This window comes from Ictidomys tridecemlineatus, chromosome 15 (genome assembly GCF_052094955.1).
Source record: "Ictidomys tridecemlineatus isolate mIctTri1 chromosome 15, mIctTri1.hap1, whole genome shotgun sequence".
Lineage (NCBI taxonomy): Eukaryota > Metazoa > Chordata > Mammalia > Rodentia > Sciuridae > Ictidomys > Ictidomys tridecemlineatus.
Window position 1 is genome coordinate 19,866,612 of NC_135491.1, and position 19,245 is coordinate 19,885,856.

The 19,245-nt window shown below is 35.7% G+C and overlaps 1 protein-coding gene across 4 annotated transcripts in view; it reads right to left on the reverse strand.

The window, feature by feature from the left end:
- The window catches only part of Dpy19l3 (dpy-19 like C-mannosyltransferase 3), an 81,364-nt gene that overhangs the window by 25,338 nt on the left and 36,781 nt on the right, over positions 1–19,245 (reverse strand). For all 4 annotated transcript variants that reach the window (XM_040280156.2, XM_078032206.1, XM_005330639.5 and 1 more), the window contains exons 6-12: positions 18,708–18,853; positions 16,910–17,033; positions 16,236–16,370; positions 5,651–5,782; positions 3,206–3,307; positions 897–970; positions 567–725 (exon numbers count right to left, since the gene is read on the reverse strand). In XM_040280156.2, the coding sequence (XP_040136090.1) occupies positions 567–725; positions 897–970; positions 3,206–3,307; positions 5,651–5,782; positions 16,236–16,370; positions 16,910–17,033; positions 18,708–18,853 (872 nt within the window). The remainder of the gene's footprint in view (positions 1–566; positions 726–896; positions 971–3,205; positions 3,308–5,650; positions 5,783–16,235; positions 16,371–16,909; positions 17,034–18,707; positions 18,854–19,245) is intronic.

Genomic DNA, 19,245 nt, shown 5'->3' on the forward strand with positions numbered 1-19,245 from the left:
GATGACTTTGTAAGCCCTGAAATAAGATGTAAGAAAACAAATGAATAATAATTAACTTCTGACATTTCATGAGAAGGAGGTAGAAAAAATAGGAAAAAACAGAAAACCAATAATGGAAACAGAGACTTATGAATCACCAATAATAATACTAGCGAATGACAGCTTACACCTACAACATATTCTAGTGTGAGACGCTATTTTTAAGTACTTTATGTTGTTTTAACTTACTTATTCCTCATAAAGTTGTGTGGAATAAGTACTCTCTGTATTCTCATTCTACAGACAAGGAAATGAGATACTAATAGATTATGTAACTGCCTCAAAGATCACATCATTCTCTAGTGTGCAGTTGAGACTTAAACTCAGACCTGTTTGCCATGTCCACTACTCTGGTGTCGTTTCACCCCTGAGAGTAGAATACATTCTAAACTAGACATGTTCTCTATTTAGGATAACAATACTGTTTTGTTCTATGTCTGATATATTGATTTTTAACTTAAGCAAATTTTCTATAAACCCAGGACAAGTTCATTAAATCATAGGTAGGTTTCTGAAACACTCCATACCTGAGATTTTGAAAGGCAACAACTAAGGCTGCAATTACTGTGATGGACAGAACAAATATGTAAGCATAAAAAAGCAGAGTATCTGAAAGCCTTTCAAATGTATTAAAGGGCAGGAGGCCAAAAGCTTCTTCACACAGATACAGATTTGCATCAAAATCCCTGGGGAACAAATGGAAGGAAAAGTGTTAAATTCAATACAAGGTAAGGGAACTACATAATACTTCTTGAAATAAGTCTGCAATTAATATTTGAAGGCATAATGATGACTTAGCTGTAAATTCTCTGATGCTTTAAGATAAAATAGCAAATAGATTTTCAATTCAATCATACCTTGTTGCTCCAAACCCAAATTTTGCCTTTAGAAATTTAAATATGTGTTCATCTGACTTCAGGTTAAGAATTTTCTATTGAAGAGAGAGAAAACAAAAATTGCTATTAGTACCTTAGGCAGGTTTCGTGATAATTTTCTCAAGAAATATGCATAACCAGTGTCTAGTTTCATAAGAGTGTGTATGAAATTTGTAAACATGCACAATATTTCTCCACACTGATTCTAAAGCAGGAACTTCAAACTCCCTTCTCTGCCTACATTTTCTCTTTAAGGATAATCCTTTATTCAAACATCTTATGCATATGTTCAATTTGCAAAATAGATAAAAGATGACTTTTTTTGGTTTCAGGGACAGGGAGAAGGCTGAAGCACGGTGATTTTAATTTTTTACATCAGAAACCAACAATATTATGGCCTAAAACTTCAAATAGGTATTTAGTCTGTTTGGCTTTAGGGTTTTAGTCAGCAGATACCAACCTAAAATTCATTCACTCAAAGACAGTATTTAAGATAACAGTAACTCTCAAGAGGTGAAGAGACAATTGCCATGAACAATATCTAGTCATTATAACTTTAATTCACATAATTTTATTTTTAATTTATAGTTTTCAAAAATAGATACAAATGATGAACAAATAAAAACAAAAGAAAGATGAAGATAGAAAGAAGTTGAAGCCAGAATAGAGGTTAGTACATAAACTATATCACTAGACATGAACCACAAATCTGATCTTCTGGATTTTAGCAGTAAATGCAAAGGAGAAGAGAAAAGCATGCATGATACTCATAGGGCTGTAAGATTAAAACTGAGGAGAGATGCTTACAGTCCGAGAACTAAGACTCAAGAGAATTTTTTCCCATCGTACAGTTAAAACAACAAGGAGTTTCACAGTTGACTTTTTCTAATTCTTCTCACTGGAGGTAGCTGGCAAAATATCAAACACCATTCAAGAGATACTACTGGGTGGGGGAAGTGTCATAAAACAGAGATTGAGGCATGCAGCTCTCTGCTGGTTTAATTCAAGAGCCTATCAATAAATGTCTAAAGTGGGTAAGTGGATGAATCCTTATCTTTCATGCAATTTTACAGAAATGTTGGAACCCCCATGGATAGCAAAGTCCTCGAATGCTAAAATCCTTATGTGCATGGTGTAGTATTTGCCTATAATCCGCGCACATTGTCCTGTACACTTTAGAACATCTCTGGATTATTGTAATAACTAATACAATGCAAATGCTATGTCAATAGCTGTTAAACTATATTGTTTAGGAAATAATGACAAGAAAAACATGTGCAAGTGCACAGGACAGACACAATGTTTTTCCCAAATAATTTTCACCTGCAGTTGGATGCAGAGTCTGTGAATGTAGAACCTGTAGCTGTGGAACCCACAGATACAGAGGGCTGACTATACTGAACTGTATGGAATTGAAGAATACAGTGATGAGGACTTGGAATGAGATATTTATTGAGGCTGGCTGAGTGAAGAGACTTTTTTCTTTGATCGTGGGTAAAAACAATGACAGCCATTCTTCCCTGGAGGAAAAGAAGCCTGTTTTGCAGAAGTCTCCTATCCCAAGACCAGCCTTCCAGAAGAGGCAAAAATCATCTAATAAAATCATAGCAGCTTTGTTTGAGCATACAATGACGACCTCAAGGTCCAAGAGTTACATTTTGAAGCAAAGCCTACTCTCAAAAAGAAAAGAAAAATCCAGTAAAAACATTAAAAAGCATGTTTAATGAAGCAGCCCCCTAAGGCACTTAAAGAAATTGTAGCCAAGCTTCAGGGTATGTAACAAATAAATGCCTAAATTACCAAATGACTTATTCTGCTATAGAGGGTTACTAATTTTATGTCAGTTAAGTATTTGAAAACTACCAAAAATGAGCTCTTCTTTCTAGCAGAAATTAGATAGTAAAACTAGTGTATTAACTAACTGAATCCAATAAAAATCATGTCAATGTTTTTAGTAACACCGTGTAGAAAACTATGTAAATTTAGAGAAATATTTAATTTTTTAAGGGTGAATCTTAAAAAATTTAATAATTGGGGAATTCAAGGTAAAATATGTCAAACAAAGAGTGAACAGAAGTGAATGAGTAAAACCAACCAAAGTCATCCTTGTTAGTAGGACAAAGTTAAAACTGAGCCTGTTTAAAGTAAAACTGGTAATTCTTCAAGGAGCAAATATGTTTTATAATGCAAAAATTGACAAATTTATTTCTTTAAAATTAAAAGCTTAAAAATTATTTCCAATGCCATAAGTAAATTTAAAAATACATTGTATGTTTCATTTCTTAACCTACCTTAATAATGCTGTTGAGAAGAAGTGTCAAACAGAAAACTACAAATAAATGTAACAAAAGTTTCCCAATCCTATTAAAGAAGCTTCCAGTTTTCAGGTTTTTCTGGAAATTAAAAGAGTTGTGTTTTAATTCTTACATTTTAATACAACTTCAAAAAACACTTAAGATGAGATTACTTAAGGATTTAAAACATTGGCTCATGCAACAGGTAGGGAAAATGTATGTGGAAAATATAACGTACTACTTTATGAGGTTACAACTGTCTCAATATTTTTAATTTTCTAGTAGTAAATGAGTCCCTTAATAATGAACTTCATAGCCAGGCATGGTGGTACACGTGTGTAATTCCATGATTTGAGAGACTGAGGCAGGAGGATCACAAGTTCAAGGTTAGCCTCAGCAACTTAGTGAGACCCTGTCTCAAAATAAAAAATAAAAGGACTAGAGATGTAGCTTGGTGGTAAAGCACCTCTGGGTTCAATGCCATAAATAAATAAATAAATAAATAAATAAATAAATAAATAAATAATAAATAAATAAATGGGGATGTAGCTCGGTGGTAGAGTACTCCTGGGTTCAATACACAATACCACCAAAAAAAAAAAAAAAAAAAAAAAAAGGAGAGCATGCTTCAAAAGATGAAGGGATGTGTCCTACTCTTTTTCTTTCTTTCTTTTTAAAAATCTTAGCAACCAGAGTATTGAGGTCTGCCACTTGGAAAATACTTAGGATATAATGACCGAACAAATCTTTTATCTTTTATCCATTAATTAACTTATCACACAGTGATAACCCAATTAAACAAAAGACAAATAGAAAAAAATAAATTCTGTTCTCTGATGTGTAATAATTTTTATATAATCCCTAATAAATAAATAAATAAATATATATATATATATATAGTCAAACATAAGAATATCAAGAGTTCAAATATGAATGATGTTTATTTATAAGAAAGGTTAAAAGGATGAGAACTACTGCTTTTTGTTTGTGGTACTTGGGATTGAGCCCAAGGGTACTCCCTGACTGAGCTACATCCCCAACCCCTTTTTCCTTTTTTAATTTAAAAAAATATATTTATTTTTTTTTAGTTGTAGTTGGACATAATATCTTTATTTTATTTATTCTTATGTGGTGCTGAGGATAGAACCCAGAGTCTCGCACGTGCTAGGCGAGTGCTCTACTGATGAGCCACAATCCCAGCCCCTCCTTTTTAAAATTTTGAGACAGGGTTTTGCTAAAATTCCTAGATTGGCCTTGAACTTCTGATCCTCTTGCTTCAGCCTCCTGAGTTGCTAGGATTACAGGCATGTACAAACACATTCAGCAAGAACGACGGGTTCTTTTTTTTTTGTACTGGAGATTGAATCCAGGGCCTTGCACATACTAGGCAAGCACTCTATCACTGAGTTATATCCCCTGTCTGAGAACCACTGTTTTCTTCTTCTTCTTCTTTTTTTTTTTTTTTTGGTAGTTGTAGATGGACAGAATGCCTTTATTTTATTTGTTTATTTTTATGTGGTGCTGAGGATCGAACCCAGTGCCTCACGCATGCTAGCGAGCACTCTGCCACTGAGCTATAGCCCCAGTCCCGAGAACCATTGTTTTAAAAAAACAATTCATCCACAGCAATTCTCACTCAAAAGAGATTTTTCTTCCCAAAGCAGAAAGCAAAACAGTTTCTTGATATAGAAATGTTTATAGCAAATGAGAAGGAAAATAGGCTTTGTAACAATTTTAAGGAAAACCAAGTAAATTTAAACACTTAAATTTCATATAAATTTAAGAATCTCATATAAATTAAAAAAATATATAAAATATATATTGTTTATAGTTGAAGGTGGACAGAATACCTTTATTTTATTTATTTATACGTTGTGCTGAGGATCGAACCCGGGGGCTCACACATGCTAGGCCAGCACTTTACTGCTGAGCCACAATCCCAGCCCAAGAAATTTAATAATATAATAAAGTCAAAAGATTGGGTCAATGTTTCATTTTTTATGGTGCTGGGGATCAAACTGAGAGCATCACACATGCTAAGCAAGCTCCCTACCACTGAGATACACTGTCAGCCCCAGGCCAATGTTTTCAAATTGGATTTCACAGTAACTTAGAAAATGACCATATGTCTAAATTTTCAAAATGGATTTAACTTTAGATCAGTTAAATGTCAATGGTATTCAATAAGCACCTGTGGCTAATCACTGAATTAAGGTTTTAATTCTCTAAGAAATATGAATTGCCGAAAGGAAGGGATGGCAGGAGACCTCGGAAAGATTCAAACAGAAATGCTATAACATGCATTTAAAAAAAATAAAACGAATAATGACATTATGCTTTTTTCTGGGAATTGGGTCATAGATTTTCCCTTGTATGCTGTAGGAAAATAAGATCTGGGGAACAACACAATTTTTAAAAATTTAAGTACAAAAACAATCTTACCTGAAGTTTTCTTGCAATTAATACTGAAAGGTTAAAACTGATAAGCAATGAGCCAAGAATCATGGAATTAAAAAACTGAAGAACGCAGACCAGGAGTAAGCCTGTTATTTGTATGCCATACAGCCATGTGGCCTGCAAAGAAGATGAGATGGTTAAAGAGGTTTTATCAAGAGAACCACCACGTGGCAACATGTTCACTAGCTGGATATATCTCAGGTTATGAAGAATGCAGAAAAGACACCTCACTTCAAGCATCATGATCTAAATAAGGGAACTAAATTGCTAAATTGTTGAGGATGGCTTTGAACTCACAATCATCCTGCCTCAGCCTCCCAAATGGCTGGGATTACAGGCATGCACACCTTGCCTGGTTTGTAATCTGCTATAGTTACTGTCTACAGCCAACAGTCAGTACTTTATCACATTCCATTATTCCCTAGTTCTCTTCACTATGCACTTTAGGGCTGTATCACACCAGGGTACATTTTTTTTTTCCTACCTCTGGTGTGTGCCTAATCCCCTGATTGCTGAAAACTCCCCCAGCAAGGATTTCTGCTCTTTTACCTCATTGGTTCATAGCAGGTGAGAGTGTGAAGAGCGTGAGCCCTGGAGGTGACAGCTCCTGTACTGCGGTCTGACTAGCATGAATCAGCTGTGCAACGTGCTGGAAATGTTTAGGGTCTGAGTAGGTCTGAGGGAGGTAATGCATTACAATGGCTGGACCTTGATAAGCACTGAGGTTAACTCTGATGTAATAAATAAAGCATGGTGGACAGGCTGACACCGCAGTAAGCAAAACGCAGCAACTTGAACTCACAAATGGGACACAAAGGATAAAAGCCACGCCAAACAAAGAGCGGAGAACTTTTGTTACTTTTCCTTTTCCCTTTCAAATTCCGTGCTCATACTGGCATGTGAAAAATACCAATTTTATTCAACAGTAAATCCAATCTCCCCCATGGTCAGATTCTCTTGAACTGGAAGGAAACAAACCTAATCAAGCATGAGAAAGTGAACTCTGTCCCTGTTCAGGGCTTTTGCTTGGTGTTAATGGCAACATAGGGCAATGGATGCGGCTGGGTAGGATCCCAGAGACCTGGGAGGTTGAGGCTGGAGGACTGCAAATTTAAAGCCAGCTTGAGCAACTCAGCAAGCTGTCTCAGTGTTAAAAGGGCTGGAGGATGGGGCTGGGGCTCAGCGGTGGAGTGCTTGCCTCGCAAGTGTGAGGCACTAGGTTCGATCCTCAGCACTGCGTAAAAATAAATGAATAAAGATTAAAAGAAGGTGGGGAGCTGGAGAATGCAACTCAGTGAAGTGCCCCAGGGATCAATCCCAGTCCACAAATAAATTAATAAGTAAATATTTAAAAAAAAATAAATATCCAATTGTAGATGAGAAAACTCATGAAAACATTAAAAAAACAATAATCCCTGAAAGGTGGGCTCAAGAATAAAAATCTCACACCATTATCTATGGAAATACTGATTTCATAGTGGGCATATATTTCATATACAGCACTTTATATATTTCACATTACACAGTATAATTTTCTCACATCGCCTTTTCACTATTCTGTGAAAACTTAAATTGCAAATGGCTGAACAGTATTCTGCCGTATGCTATAAGCTGTCTGCCTCTGGATCATTTAGGTGTTTCCACAATATCCCTTTAAAAATTCCTCAGATCATTAGATTGCTTATTTAGTTTGGTGCTACTTCTCCAGTGTCTAAAAGAATGCCCACTAGAACAAGGTCACTCAGTAAATATTAAAAAATGAGAGAATAGATACCTTTTATTAGGACACTAGTTAAAGAAGGAAAAGCTTTACTAAGATATGATTTGTGTGCAATTCATAATTTCTGGTATATTCACAGAGTTGTGTGACTACCACCACAGTCTAATTTTAAGAAACCCTATACCCATTAGCCATCACCACCATTACCCTCCCAGCCCTGACAGCCACAACGTATTGTCTCTGCAGATTTGCATATTCTGGACATTAAATGTAAATGGAATAATGCAATATGAAGTCTTTAGTAACTGGTTTCTTTCACTTAGCAAAATGCTTCCAAGTTTTATTCATGTTGAAGCATTTATCAGTACTTCATTTTTTTTTTTTTTGGTTCAACATTACTGAAGTATGGATATACTAATTTTGTTTATCCACTCAACTGATTGAGCATTTGGGTGGTTCCTGTTTGGCTAAGAACCACACTGCTATGAACACACACACAGAGATTCTTGAATGAATCTATCTTTTCATTTCCTTGGGTATGTACCTAGGATTGGAAATGCTGGATTACAAGGTAGGTAGCTCTGTGTTTAAAGTTTGAGGAAATGCTGTTTTTTAAAGTGAATGAATCCTTTTACATTCCTACCAGCAACATATGAGAATTCCAATTTCTCCATATGCTCATCAACACTTGTCATTATCTGTTTCTTTATTTTTATTTTTAGCTGTCTGAGTGGGTATAAAGTGGTATCTTGTGGCTCTGATTTGCAATTCTGTTAGCTAATAATGTAGAACATCTTTTCATGTGTTTATTGGACACTTATATATCTTATTTGAAGAAATCCTTTACCCATATTTTATTGCTGAAAGAGATGTAAGAGTTTTTTATATTCTCTAGAAATCTTTCATCTGATGTATAATTCACCAATATTATCTCCCAGAGACAGGAAAAGGGAGGAACTGCAGAACGAATTTGACAAAAATCATGTGTGTATGTGTGTACTACAGTGAATTCCAGCTTTATGTGTGTTTATAAAGCACCAATTAAAAAAAAACAATAAATAAAGACAAGGAAGACCAGTAGAGTAGAGGAAGGAGAATGGGAAAGAGGAAGCACTGAGAACTGAAATGGAGCAAATTATATTCTGTGCATGTATGATTTTGTCAAAATGAACCCCACTATTACGCATAACTATTATACACTACTAAAAACATTTAAAAATATTCTCCCTCATTCCATGGGCTGTCTTTTCACTTTCTAGGAACACTCTGAAGCACAAGTCTTTAATTTTGATGAAGTGTAATCTACTTTTAAAATTCCCTTGTGCGTTTGGTGCTGTATGTAAGAAGATCTGTACTACTCCAATGTTATGAAGAGTTGTTCCTATGTTTTCTTTTAAAACTTCTGTAGTTGTAGCTCTTCTGCTTAGGTCTATGATCCAGTTTGTATAAATGTGTATAACAAGAGGAAGGGGGCCAACTTTATTCTTTTGCATGTAGATATTCAGTTATCCTAGCACCATTTGTTGAAGTGACTATTCTTTTTCCATTTGATCATCTTGGCATCCTTATTGAGAAAAACAATTGATTATATCTGGCGAGGGTTTATTCTGGTCTCTCAATCTATCACACTGATTTATGCCTATTCTGCTAGCATCACACTGTCTTGTTTATTATAGCTTTGCAGTAAGTCTGAAATGAACAAGTTTGAATCCCTTAACTTTGTTTTACTTTCTCATGATTATTTTGGCTATTCTGGGTCCCTTGCATTTCCATATGAATTTTAGGATCAGTTTGTCAATTTCTGTTAAATTGGAGATTTGGGGAGGCCACTTGAGATTCTGAGTGGGAGTACCACCATCTTCATAGGAAGCCTATCAATCTATGAACATGGAACATCTTTCCAATTTATTTAGGTCTTTCAAATTTTAGAGTACAAGTTTATATTTCTTTGTTAAATTTACTCCTAAGTATTTTATTCTCTTTAATGCTGTGTCTTCTAGGAAGTATTTGTGTCCTTTGTTTGCTTTTCTCATTATTTATTTTTTTCCTTTTTTCATTGGCTTGTAGAAAATTGTTTATGGATACCAACTCATTTATAAATACTTAAAAATTTTTTGGACTATTTTTATTTGGAGAATGTTTTCTGATGCTGGCAGGTCTCTTTATATCAAGTGGGCATACTTCTAGAAAAAGGTTCAGTTTTTGTAATAACAAGATCTTATAATTTTGCAAATAAAATGATAGTATAGGTTAAAGAGAAACATTATTATTAGCCAGAAATATAAAGTTAAACAGTAATATATATGTATATTAAAGTCCTGGATTATCTGTGGTATATCTGATGTTCCTTTACAGGTTCTCTTAATATAGTGGCAATATAGAGACATGTAGCCACAATATATTCTTCCTGTGTAGAATAACTAGAATTTTCTTCAATAGATCATGCATCATCATTCATAATAATGACAGTTAACATTTGTTTAAAATTCATAAAAATGGCAGGTGCTGCTCTAAATGACTCACACATGTCTTGCAAATGATTCCTTTCAGCCTAGGCAGATTGGCTCTAGAGTTTATGTTCCTAACCACTTGTGTACACTGGCTAGAACATGAGTAGCACCAAAGAGACTCAGAATTCTGTTATGAAAATCTGTTAAAAGACTTTTTTTTAAAAATTTTTTTGTGGTGCTGGGGATTGAACCCAGGGCCATGTGAATGCAAGGCAAGCACTCTACCAACTGAGCTATATCCCCAGCCCCTAAAAGATTTCTTTAAAGCTCCATGGCAATTATGGAGCACTGCTGGGAGCTTGTTCTTTAACCCATCTTTTCAAAGAACTTTTTAAAAAATATTTATTTTTTGATTGTAGTTGAACACAGTACCTTTATTTATTTATTTTATATGATTCTGAAGATCGAACCCAGGGCCTGGCATCTGCTAGGTAAGCGCTGTACCACTGAGTCACAACACCAGCCCAAAGAACTAGCTCTTTTTATTCCAATGATTCTGTATTCTTATGTTTTAAATTTCATTGTTTTCTGTTCTTTATTATTTTCTAACTTCTGCTTGCATGGTTTATTTTGCTCCTATTTTTTTTTCTTTAAGGTGAGACTTAGATGACTGATTTCAAAGGGAAACTCCTTTCCAAGGCAAGCATCTAGTGCTACACATTTCCCTGTCAGCATTGCTTGACATGTGTCTCAGAAGTTCTGATACACTGAGGCCTTGTGCTTTGATCCACAGACTATTTAGAAAAGTGTTGTTAGTTTCCAGGTAAAATCTTCCTGTTTTTTTTCTATACTATTTCTAATTTGTATTCACTGTGGTTAGAGATTTTCTTCTCTATGACCCCAATCCTTTTATTTTTGTTGTTTTACAGCCCAGGATATGTAACCTATGTTGGTAAGTATGCTGTGAATATTTAAAAAACAGGTATTTACTGATCTTGGGTGGAAAGCTCAATCAACTTAAAACAAATTTTTTTTAGTTGTAGTTGGACACAATACCTTTATTTATGTGGTGCTGAGGCTCGAACCCAGAGCCCTGCACATGCCAGGCAAGCGCTCTTTAGCTGAGCCACAACCCCAGCCCCTCTATCAATTTTCATTAGATTTTGTTGCTTGATGGTGCTGCTGAGTTCTACCTATTAACTGTTGAGAGAGAGGGGGCCTGAAGTTCTCAATTCCTAACTGTGGATTTTTCTATTTCTCCTTTTAGTTCTGACAGCTTTTGCTTCTGTTAGTTCTCTTCTTTGGTGCATATACATTTAAAATTGTTATTTCTTCTGGGTTCACTGACTCTTATCATTATATAATCTTTTGCTTTGTCCCCAGTAATTTTCTTCCATTTGATGTCTAATATATCCACTTCTTTCTTTTGATAAGTGTTTGCATAACATATCTTTTCTATTTTTATTCTCAACCTATCTTGTTATGTTTAAAGGGAGTTTTTGGTAGAAAATAGTTGGATCATGCTTTTCTAATCCCCTCTCTTACCTCCTTCAATTATTACATTTAGATCACTTACTCTTTTTTTTAAAAAAATATTTTAGCTACACATGGATATAATATTTGATTTTGTTTATTTATTTTTATCTGGTGCTGAGGATAGAACCCAGTGCCTCACATGTGTGAGGAAAGTGCCCTGCCACAGAGCCACAACCCCAGCCCCATACTTAGAAGTTTATCATATTTATTCATGGCTTTTTTTCTTTTTTTGGTAGTATTAGGGATTAAATACAGGACCCCATGCATGCCAAGCAAGTGTTCTACCTCTGAGCTGCATCCTCAGCCCTTTTTATTATATTTTGAGACAGGGTCTCACTAAATTACTCAGGCTGGCCTTAAACTTGTGATCCTCCTGTCTCAGCCTCCCAAGTAGTGTTTATAGCTGTGCCCCACCATGCCTGATATTCATGGTATTTTTTAGCATATCTATTTGTATAAACGTTTTAGTGATTGTTCTGAATATTACATTACACTCATAACTTATTACCATCTATTTGTGTCAACATTTTAGCAGTTTAAGTGAAACACAGACATCTCCATTTAAGCCCTTTAACCTTCCTATTTAAAATATATTGCTTAAAATATTTCCTCTACATAGAGAATAACATAAGACAATGTTATAATTTTTGCCTCAGTTGATGAAACACACTTTTAGAAACTCAAAGAGAAATTTTTATTTTCTCATATCTTTTCTTGTATTGCCTTTTCTTTCTTCCTAATGTTCTAAAATTTCTTCTTTTATCATTTTTTTTTCTGTTTCAAGAATTCTTTTAGCCATTCTTTTAGGGTAAGTCTAATGACAACAAATTATATTAGTTTTCTGTTATTGAGAATGTTTCAATTTCTTTATTTCCCTTTTTTTTCTGTCTTCAGGATTTGGTGTTTATAGTTCCGTTTTTTGTCCCTCTGTTTTCAAGATTTTTTCTTTGTCTTAGACTTCAGAAGTCTGATTATGGTTTGTCTTGATGTGTATTTATTTGAGTTTATCCAATTTGACATTAGCTCAGCTTCTTGATTCTGTATGTTTATTGTATAGTTTGCCAAATATGGGGAATTTTCAGCCATTTATTCAAAGAGTATTTTTTTTAAAAAATATGTTTTTCAACCTTATATTTTTTTCTTCATTTCTTTGTAGATTCTGATACATAAATTTAAGACTTTCATTTTTCTTCTACCTTCTCTTGTTCTAAGATTTCCATGTGTTTCATTTTTATATCCTCTATTTATCTGCTTCAAGTGGGTTTGTAATTGCTCAATGAAGGCCTGTTATGATGACTGCTTTAAATTCCTTGTCATATAATTTCAACTTCTATGTCTTGTACTGACATCTGTTAATTGTCTCTTTGAACAGCGTTTTTCTGTTTTTTAGTAAAATAAATGATTTTCAACTGTATCCTGTTACATGATGAAACTGTGGATTTTATTTAAATTTTTGGCAAGCCTCCTCTGACTCCATGTGTCTGAGTCCACTTGGGCTGTGAGAACAAAATATCATAAACCAGGCAGCACATAAACAACACAATTTTTGTTTCTTACAGCTTCGGAGGCTGGAAAGTCTAAGATTAAGGCACTGGCAGATTCTGCGGCTGGTGAGGATCCATTTCCTGGTTCATTGATGACATTTTGCTCTGTCTTCATGGAGTGGGCAAATAAGTCCCTTGGGCTGACTTTACAATGGAACTAATTCTCCCCCAAAAGCTCTACATCTAAAACCATCAACATATAAATTCTGGGGGTATCAAACATCAAGCCATAGCACCAGGCCAGTGCTGTGCCAGTAGGGGAGACTAGGACTGCCCTGTTGTTTCCTGATGGGATGAGTCCAGGCACCCACTTGACCTCCACTGACATTGTGTTACTGTGCTGGGACAAGGGTGCCTCATTACAGCTGGGTGAAGGTGAAAGACAGTCCAGTCTTCTGCTGGCACCTTCCTGGAAAGGGAAGGGTGCTTCATTACTGCTCCTCACTGGATCTTCATTGATGATGTGGGATGGGATAGTGGGGAGAGGGAGGGTCACTGCCTCAGAGCAATAGAAGAATTTCAGCGTCCCTGGTGATTTCCTCTGACACCATCGAGGCGAGGAAGGGAAAAGACATGTTAGGACTGCAAGTAGGGGCTGAAGCCCAGGCTCCCCATGTGGCCTTTACAGATGTCCTTGAGAGACTGGCTCCCCACTGTACTTCTCTGATGAAGCCCTGAAGGGAAGCGAGTTGTGCTTTGTTGCAGGTGATGAGGGCAGAAGTCTGGGTTCTTGTAAGAACCTCTGAGATGGGAACTAGGCTTCGATTTTGTCTGTGGTATTTGACTAGAACAGGCCAGATAATGTCTGAAAGTTTCGTATCTTGCTAAGCTTTTCCTTCTGGGGAAGGCTTTTTTGTCTGAGCCCACTGCTACCTCCAGGTCGCTGACTTCTCCAGTACCCAGTCTGGGATATATACGAGGCAAAAAGAAACCCAGGGAACTCACTACCATGGTTTTTCTTGGTCTTGTGGGGTCTAGGCAGTCTGCTTTCTCTCTCTACTTCTCAAACTCTTCTTATCTTTGTTTCAAGTATACTGTCCAGGGTTTTAAACTATCCTTGGGGAGAAATAGGGAGAAGATTGTCTACTCCACCTCGTCTGGAATCATATAGGAAACTTAAAATTGTCTGTTAGGTATTTATCTTCATAATAGGTTAATTACACTTCATTAATTCACATCTTTCAGGCTTTAATGAAACCAAAGTATGTACTAATAGCATTTGCTGTTCTGCTTTTAATTTTAAAGGCTTTGTTTGCATTGCTGACTGAAGACTGGAGCTCCTGTTGGTAAGAGATTTCCCATCATTTGTGAAGAGAAGCTGACGTGCTAAGATACTGCTTCTTCTGTCTTGCCTTTTTCTGTTCCAATTACTCTGACTCCTTCCCGTTTGACATGATTAGAGATAAGTGACTGTAATTTAGGAAGAAATTATGGTTCTGAGAAGTTAAAACCCTTGCCGAGTTTAAAGTTTATTCTCAGATAGGAGCAACTTGGTTCTATAATCAGGATCTTTTCATGATAATAACTGTTTCTTCTTAAAATTAGATACTTAGAACTACTTCTAATACCAATATAGTTTCAAATATAAAAGATGAACAAAGTTTAGAATTGAATATAAAATAAGTCAGCTTCTTTTATTAAATTGTGTGTGGAGCCAAAACAGTACCTTTTGTTCTGTTTCCTAATTTTATAAGAAATACTTTTCCCTACAGAAAAAAATTCCACTAAAGAATATACAGAACACGTACCATAAAAATAATTGTTAGCATTTCAATGTTTATTTTTTTCCAGAATATTTTCTCACTTTCCCTATGTCCTATTAAAAAAAAAGGAGGCAACTTAATGATTAAATAGTACTCTAGTACACAGATATGCTGTACTTCATTTAACCATTCTCTGTTGATATTGATGTAAGTCATTTTTTGCTTTTTCTTATACAATACAACTAGAATGAATATGGCTGATTGTTTAAATAGAGGCCCAACTTCCCAAGGTAGAAGTGCCAGTCAAAGGACAAACATGGCTTTAGGCTTCTAATACCTACTGCAGAACCACCACAGAAGAGGACAGCAGTCTATATTTTGGTGGCGTGTGTGGGCGGTCACTGCTCCCCACTGCAGTGGACACACACACTCTTGCTGAAGCTCCTTGCTTTCCCCTGAATGTTACCTTCCTATCCTGCTCCCTTGCACTCCACCTAAATTCTCTCATTGTGGCCCAGCTCTTGCTTCTCACTTCTGTGAAACCTTTTCTGCCTCAAAAGAACTTTCCCTCTAGACTTCCAGCACTCACCACTACTACACCTTTCAGGTCTCTAGTGGATCTAGATATCCATATCTTTATTTCTCAAATGAGATGGTGACCTCCTCATGGATGGACCGATAATGTCCTGGGTTTGGGGGCATTTTTTGTAGTGCCTATGCTACTAACAACATATGTTTATGGGTTGACTTTAATGTTTCTTAATTTAGACCCTGGAACTTTCCAAAGATTACTGCATCTCTTTTGATAGGGAACACATCAAAATAGGGCACACTGCTTCCTTAGATCTGGAGATAATATTTTATTATACTTGGGAAATACTTAAGTGACTAGCTATGAGCAAATTAAAAAATGTACAAAGCACATTAAAACATTTCTGCACATTCCTGGGTGCTGTGGTACATGCCTATAATCCCAGTGATTGGGAGGCTGAGGCAGGAGGATTGCAAATTCAAAGCCAGCCTCCTCAATTTAGCAAGGCCCTAAGCAACTTAGCAGGACCCTGTATCAAAATAAAAAACAAAAATGGCTGGGGATGTGGCTCAGTAGTTAAGCACCCCTAGGTTAAACAAACAAACCTCATAATTATTTGATCAGGCAGCACACAATGGAAGATAGAGATGGTTTTCCTTATTTCACATGTGACATTTGGATTCATATCCCTTGTTGATCAAATGCTACTATGAACAGTTTAGTGCTACATAAAAATCCTTATATGCCCATTAGGATCCTTTAAAAAAAAGGTGATACATACTAAGAAATTTTAAGAGAGCTATCTTATATTCTAAAATATAAGTCATATCTCTAGATGAAAATCGACCTAGGCATTTATGAACCAAATAGATCTAGTTTTTAACATAAAATAAGCAGAATAAAAGTTAAGATTGTCAAACTGGGCTGCATAAATTACTTAGCTTCAATTGACCCTGGCATATTTACATTAGATGTAAAAAGGAGCTTCAACTTTGTCATTAAGTACTTGCATATTTTCATCTGGTCCTGTGATATAAAACACTAAACAATGAAAATCACACACAGGGAAAGAAAGCAAAGATTACCTTCACAGCTGGCAGCATGTCTAAGGAGTCCAGTATGAACAGCACTACTGCTTGCATCAGCATCATAAATTGATTAAATTGCCATGTCAGACTAAAGAGAAAAGTTGATATGAAAATGGCGAGAAGTGTCAGCCTCTGTAAAAAGAAAACCTTTGTATAATTTACATGTCTCTAGTAATAAAAAACCCTGCAGACAAGTTTTCTCAAGAGCAGCCAATATCTTCTATAAACCAAATAGAAAAACCATAAACTGTTGCTCTGAAAACCCTTGCATTTGTTATTTAAGCTCTAAATATCCTAAAGTGACACTCTGCATATAAATATTCACATACGGTATGTGTATTCCACACTATTATGGAGGCGATAATGCACCAAATCACATCTCAAGAGCAAATGGCTTAAAAATTCTGACAGTTTCACAGAAAGTGTGTGTGGGCTTGCTGCAACTATTTAAGGGTAGATTATGTAGAGTACATTTTTAACATAGAAAATGAAAACATTTTCTTTGCAAAGTAGGAAAAAGCTCAGAAAAAGAAAATTTAACTCGAGTTAAAAACTTGGTCATGGAATAAGAACTATTCACATGGATTGGGACACTATGTATCACACATTCTTCAAAGCTTCTTATATAAAATTGGGAAATTAAAAATATATAAAGTTCTATAGAAACTTACTTCAGAAAGAGAATGCAAGTTTGGTCTCAGGAAATATGTAATCGCTGCTATCTGAATTGCAAAGAAGGGCAGTGCCCAGTTCTCCCTCAGTGGGATGGTAAACTCAACTCTGGTGGTATCTATTCTGCACAAAGAGAACACAAGTGGCCAAAATGATAGTTTTTACAATAATTTTCCCAAAGATTTTCTAAAGTGAAAGATATATTACATTAAGCACAATCATACTTAGATCCTGGTAATTGACTCTGAATAGCTAAAATTGTCCTAAAAGTAGCTAAAATCATCAGCATCCCCATAACATAAAATTGGCACTGGGAAAATTTAAGCAACCTGTCCAAAGGTATGTATTTAAGTGGTGGAATTGAAAGTCTCCCGAAAGTATCGTGCCTAACATGCAGTATATGCCTATAGGCTCCTTACTTTATTCTCTAACTGCATTATTGCTGACAGGCAACGTTGTGTATTCTGCCTCTCTGTATTTTTTTAGTGCTTTTTTTGTGAGTCTTCAATTTGTCACTGACAATAATTTTTGTTCTGTTTCGTTTGTAGTACCAGGGATTGAACCCAGGTGCGTTCTACCAGTGAGCTACATTCCTAGTCCTTTTTTTTTTCTTTATATTAAGATGGTGTTTCACTAAGTTGTCAAGTCTGGCCTGGAATCTGTGACCTTCCTGCTTTAGCCTCCCCAGACACAGGGAATACAGGTGTAAAGCCTCTGCATCTGGTTTATCAGTGGCAACACTTTGTAAAAACTTCTTGTCTGTCTAGAATGGGAACTCCTAGAGAGCAAATGTAGATAAGTATTCATCTTTGCACACTTTATAGCAAGAACCATGTCTGCACATACTAGGCATTCAATACACGACTCTGTGTGTGTGCATGTATAAAGTGACCTTCTCAGTCTCAATTTCCTATCTCCAAAATGGGCATAATAGTTGGGCATGGTGATGCATGCCTGTAATCTCAACAGCTCCAGAGGTTGAGGCAGGAGGATCATGAGTTCAAAGCCAGCTTCAGCAACTAAATGAGACCTTGTCTCAAAATAAAAAATTAAAAAACAAACAAAAAAAGGCTGGGGATGTGGCTCAGTGGTTAAGTGCCTATGAGTTCAACTGCTACTATAAAAATAAATAAATAAATAGGACATAATAATAGTACCTATACTACAGGGTTGTTAACAGAATACATGTAAAGTGCCTTTTAAAGTGGCTGGCATAGTAAGCACTCAATAGGGCTACAAAAAAGTAATTTGCTTAGGATTACAAAACAAAATCTGTATAAGAACTCATGCTTAAGTTATAATTTCACTACTGAATATTCGTGTTGCTCCTGTAGATCAGGCAATGTATCTTTTCAATATATCTTGATTTTTTTTAAAGTTCTATTTCATATGGCTCCAGTGGTTTTGTACAGTGCTTTATGCTTTATACTTTGCTAATTGAGAACTAGACACACTCCTATTACGACTGATGGCAAAGATAGTATTACAACTCTTTTTGAGAGATGAGATATGTGGCTGGAAAAATGTTGATCACATAGCAAACAGGTAATAAAACTAAAATTATTAGATATTTCTCTTGTTCTACAATACAGTGTTCTGTTTCCTCAGCTGGAAATACAGGTGAAAAAGACTTCCTATCTTACCAAGCAAGAAAAATGTAGTAAACCACTAAGTGAACCAAAGAGAAAATGCTCCCAATCAAGTACAGAAGAAGAAATTTCTTTGAACTGGAAATAAAGTAACGTCAATTTTACTTTCACTTTGGAAAGGATGAGAGACACACTCATTCCAACTCACCTATTTGTGACATACCAGAAAGCTGCCAGCATTCCTGACAGCCAGGTACCACTAAGAAGCCAGCTGGTTATGTAAAGAGCCGTGACGTAGATTGCTTGGAGTCCAAATAAAGTATAAATATAAAAATAAACTGGCTCTAAGTATTTCTGTAAAAGAGAGCAATAAAAAACGTTTGTCAGAGAAGCCACAACCCACCTTATTGCCCTTTAAAAAGATATGACAGTAGAAATTCAGTACTTGGAAGCTTGCCATTAATTCCCAGCAGAGCATCCACACCACCCTTCCCATCCAGAAGTGTGTGAGCACTGGTCTTCCCACCTTCAGGAGAGGAGGGAAGAATGGCCCTTTTAAGCCTTCATACTTAAGACAACTTTACACTTAACTTTGTCCATTTTTGCCTAATTCACAGGAGAAGTAGTCATTGTGATGTGCTAATCTTACAATTTTTTTAATCTCAAAGATAAAACAGGAGTGATTACATGTTTCCAAATGAAAATATTTACCAACTATGCTATAAACCAGGAAATAACTATATGTA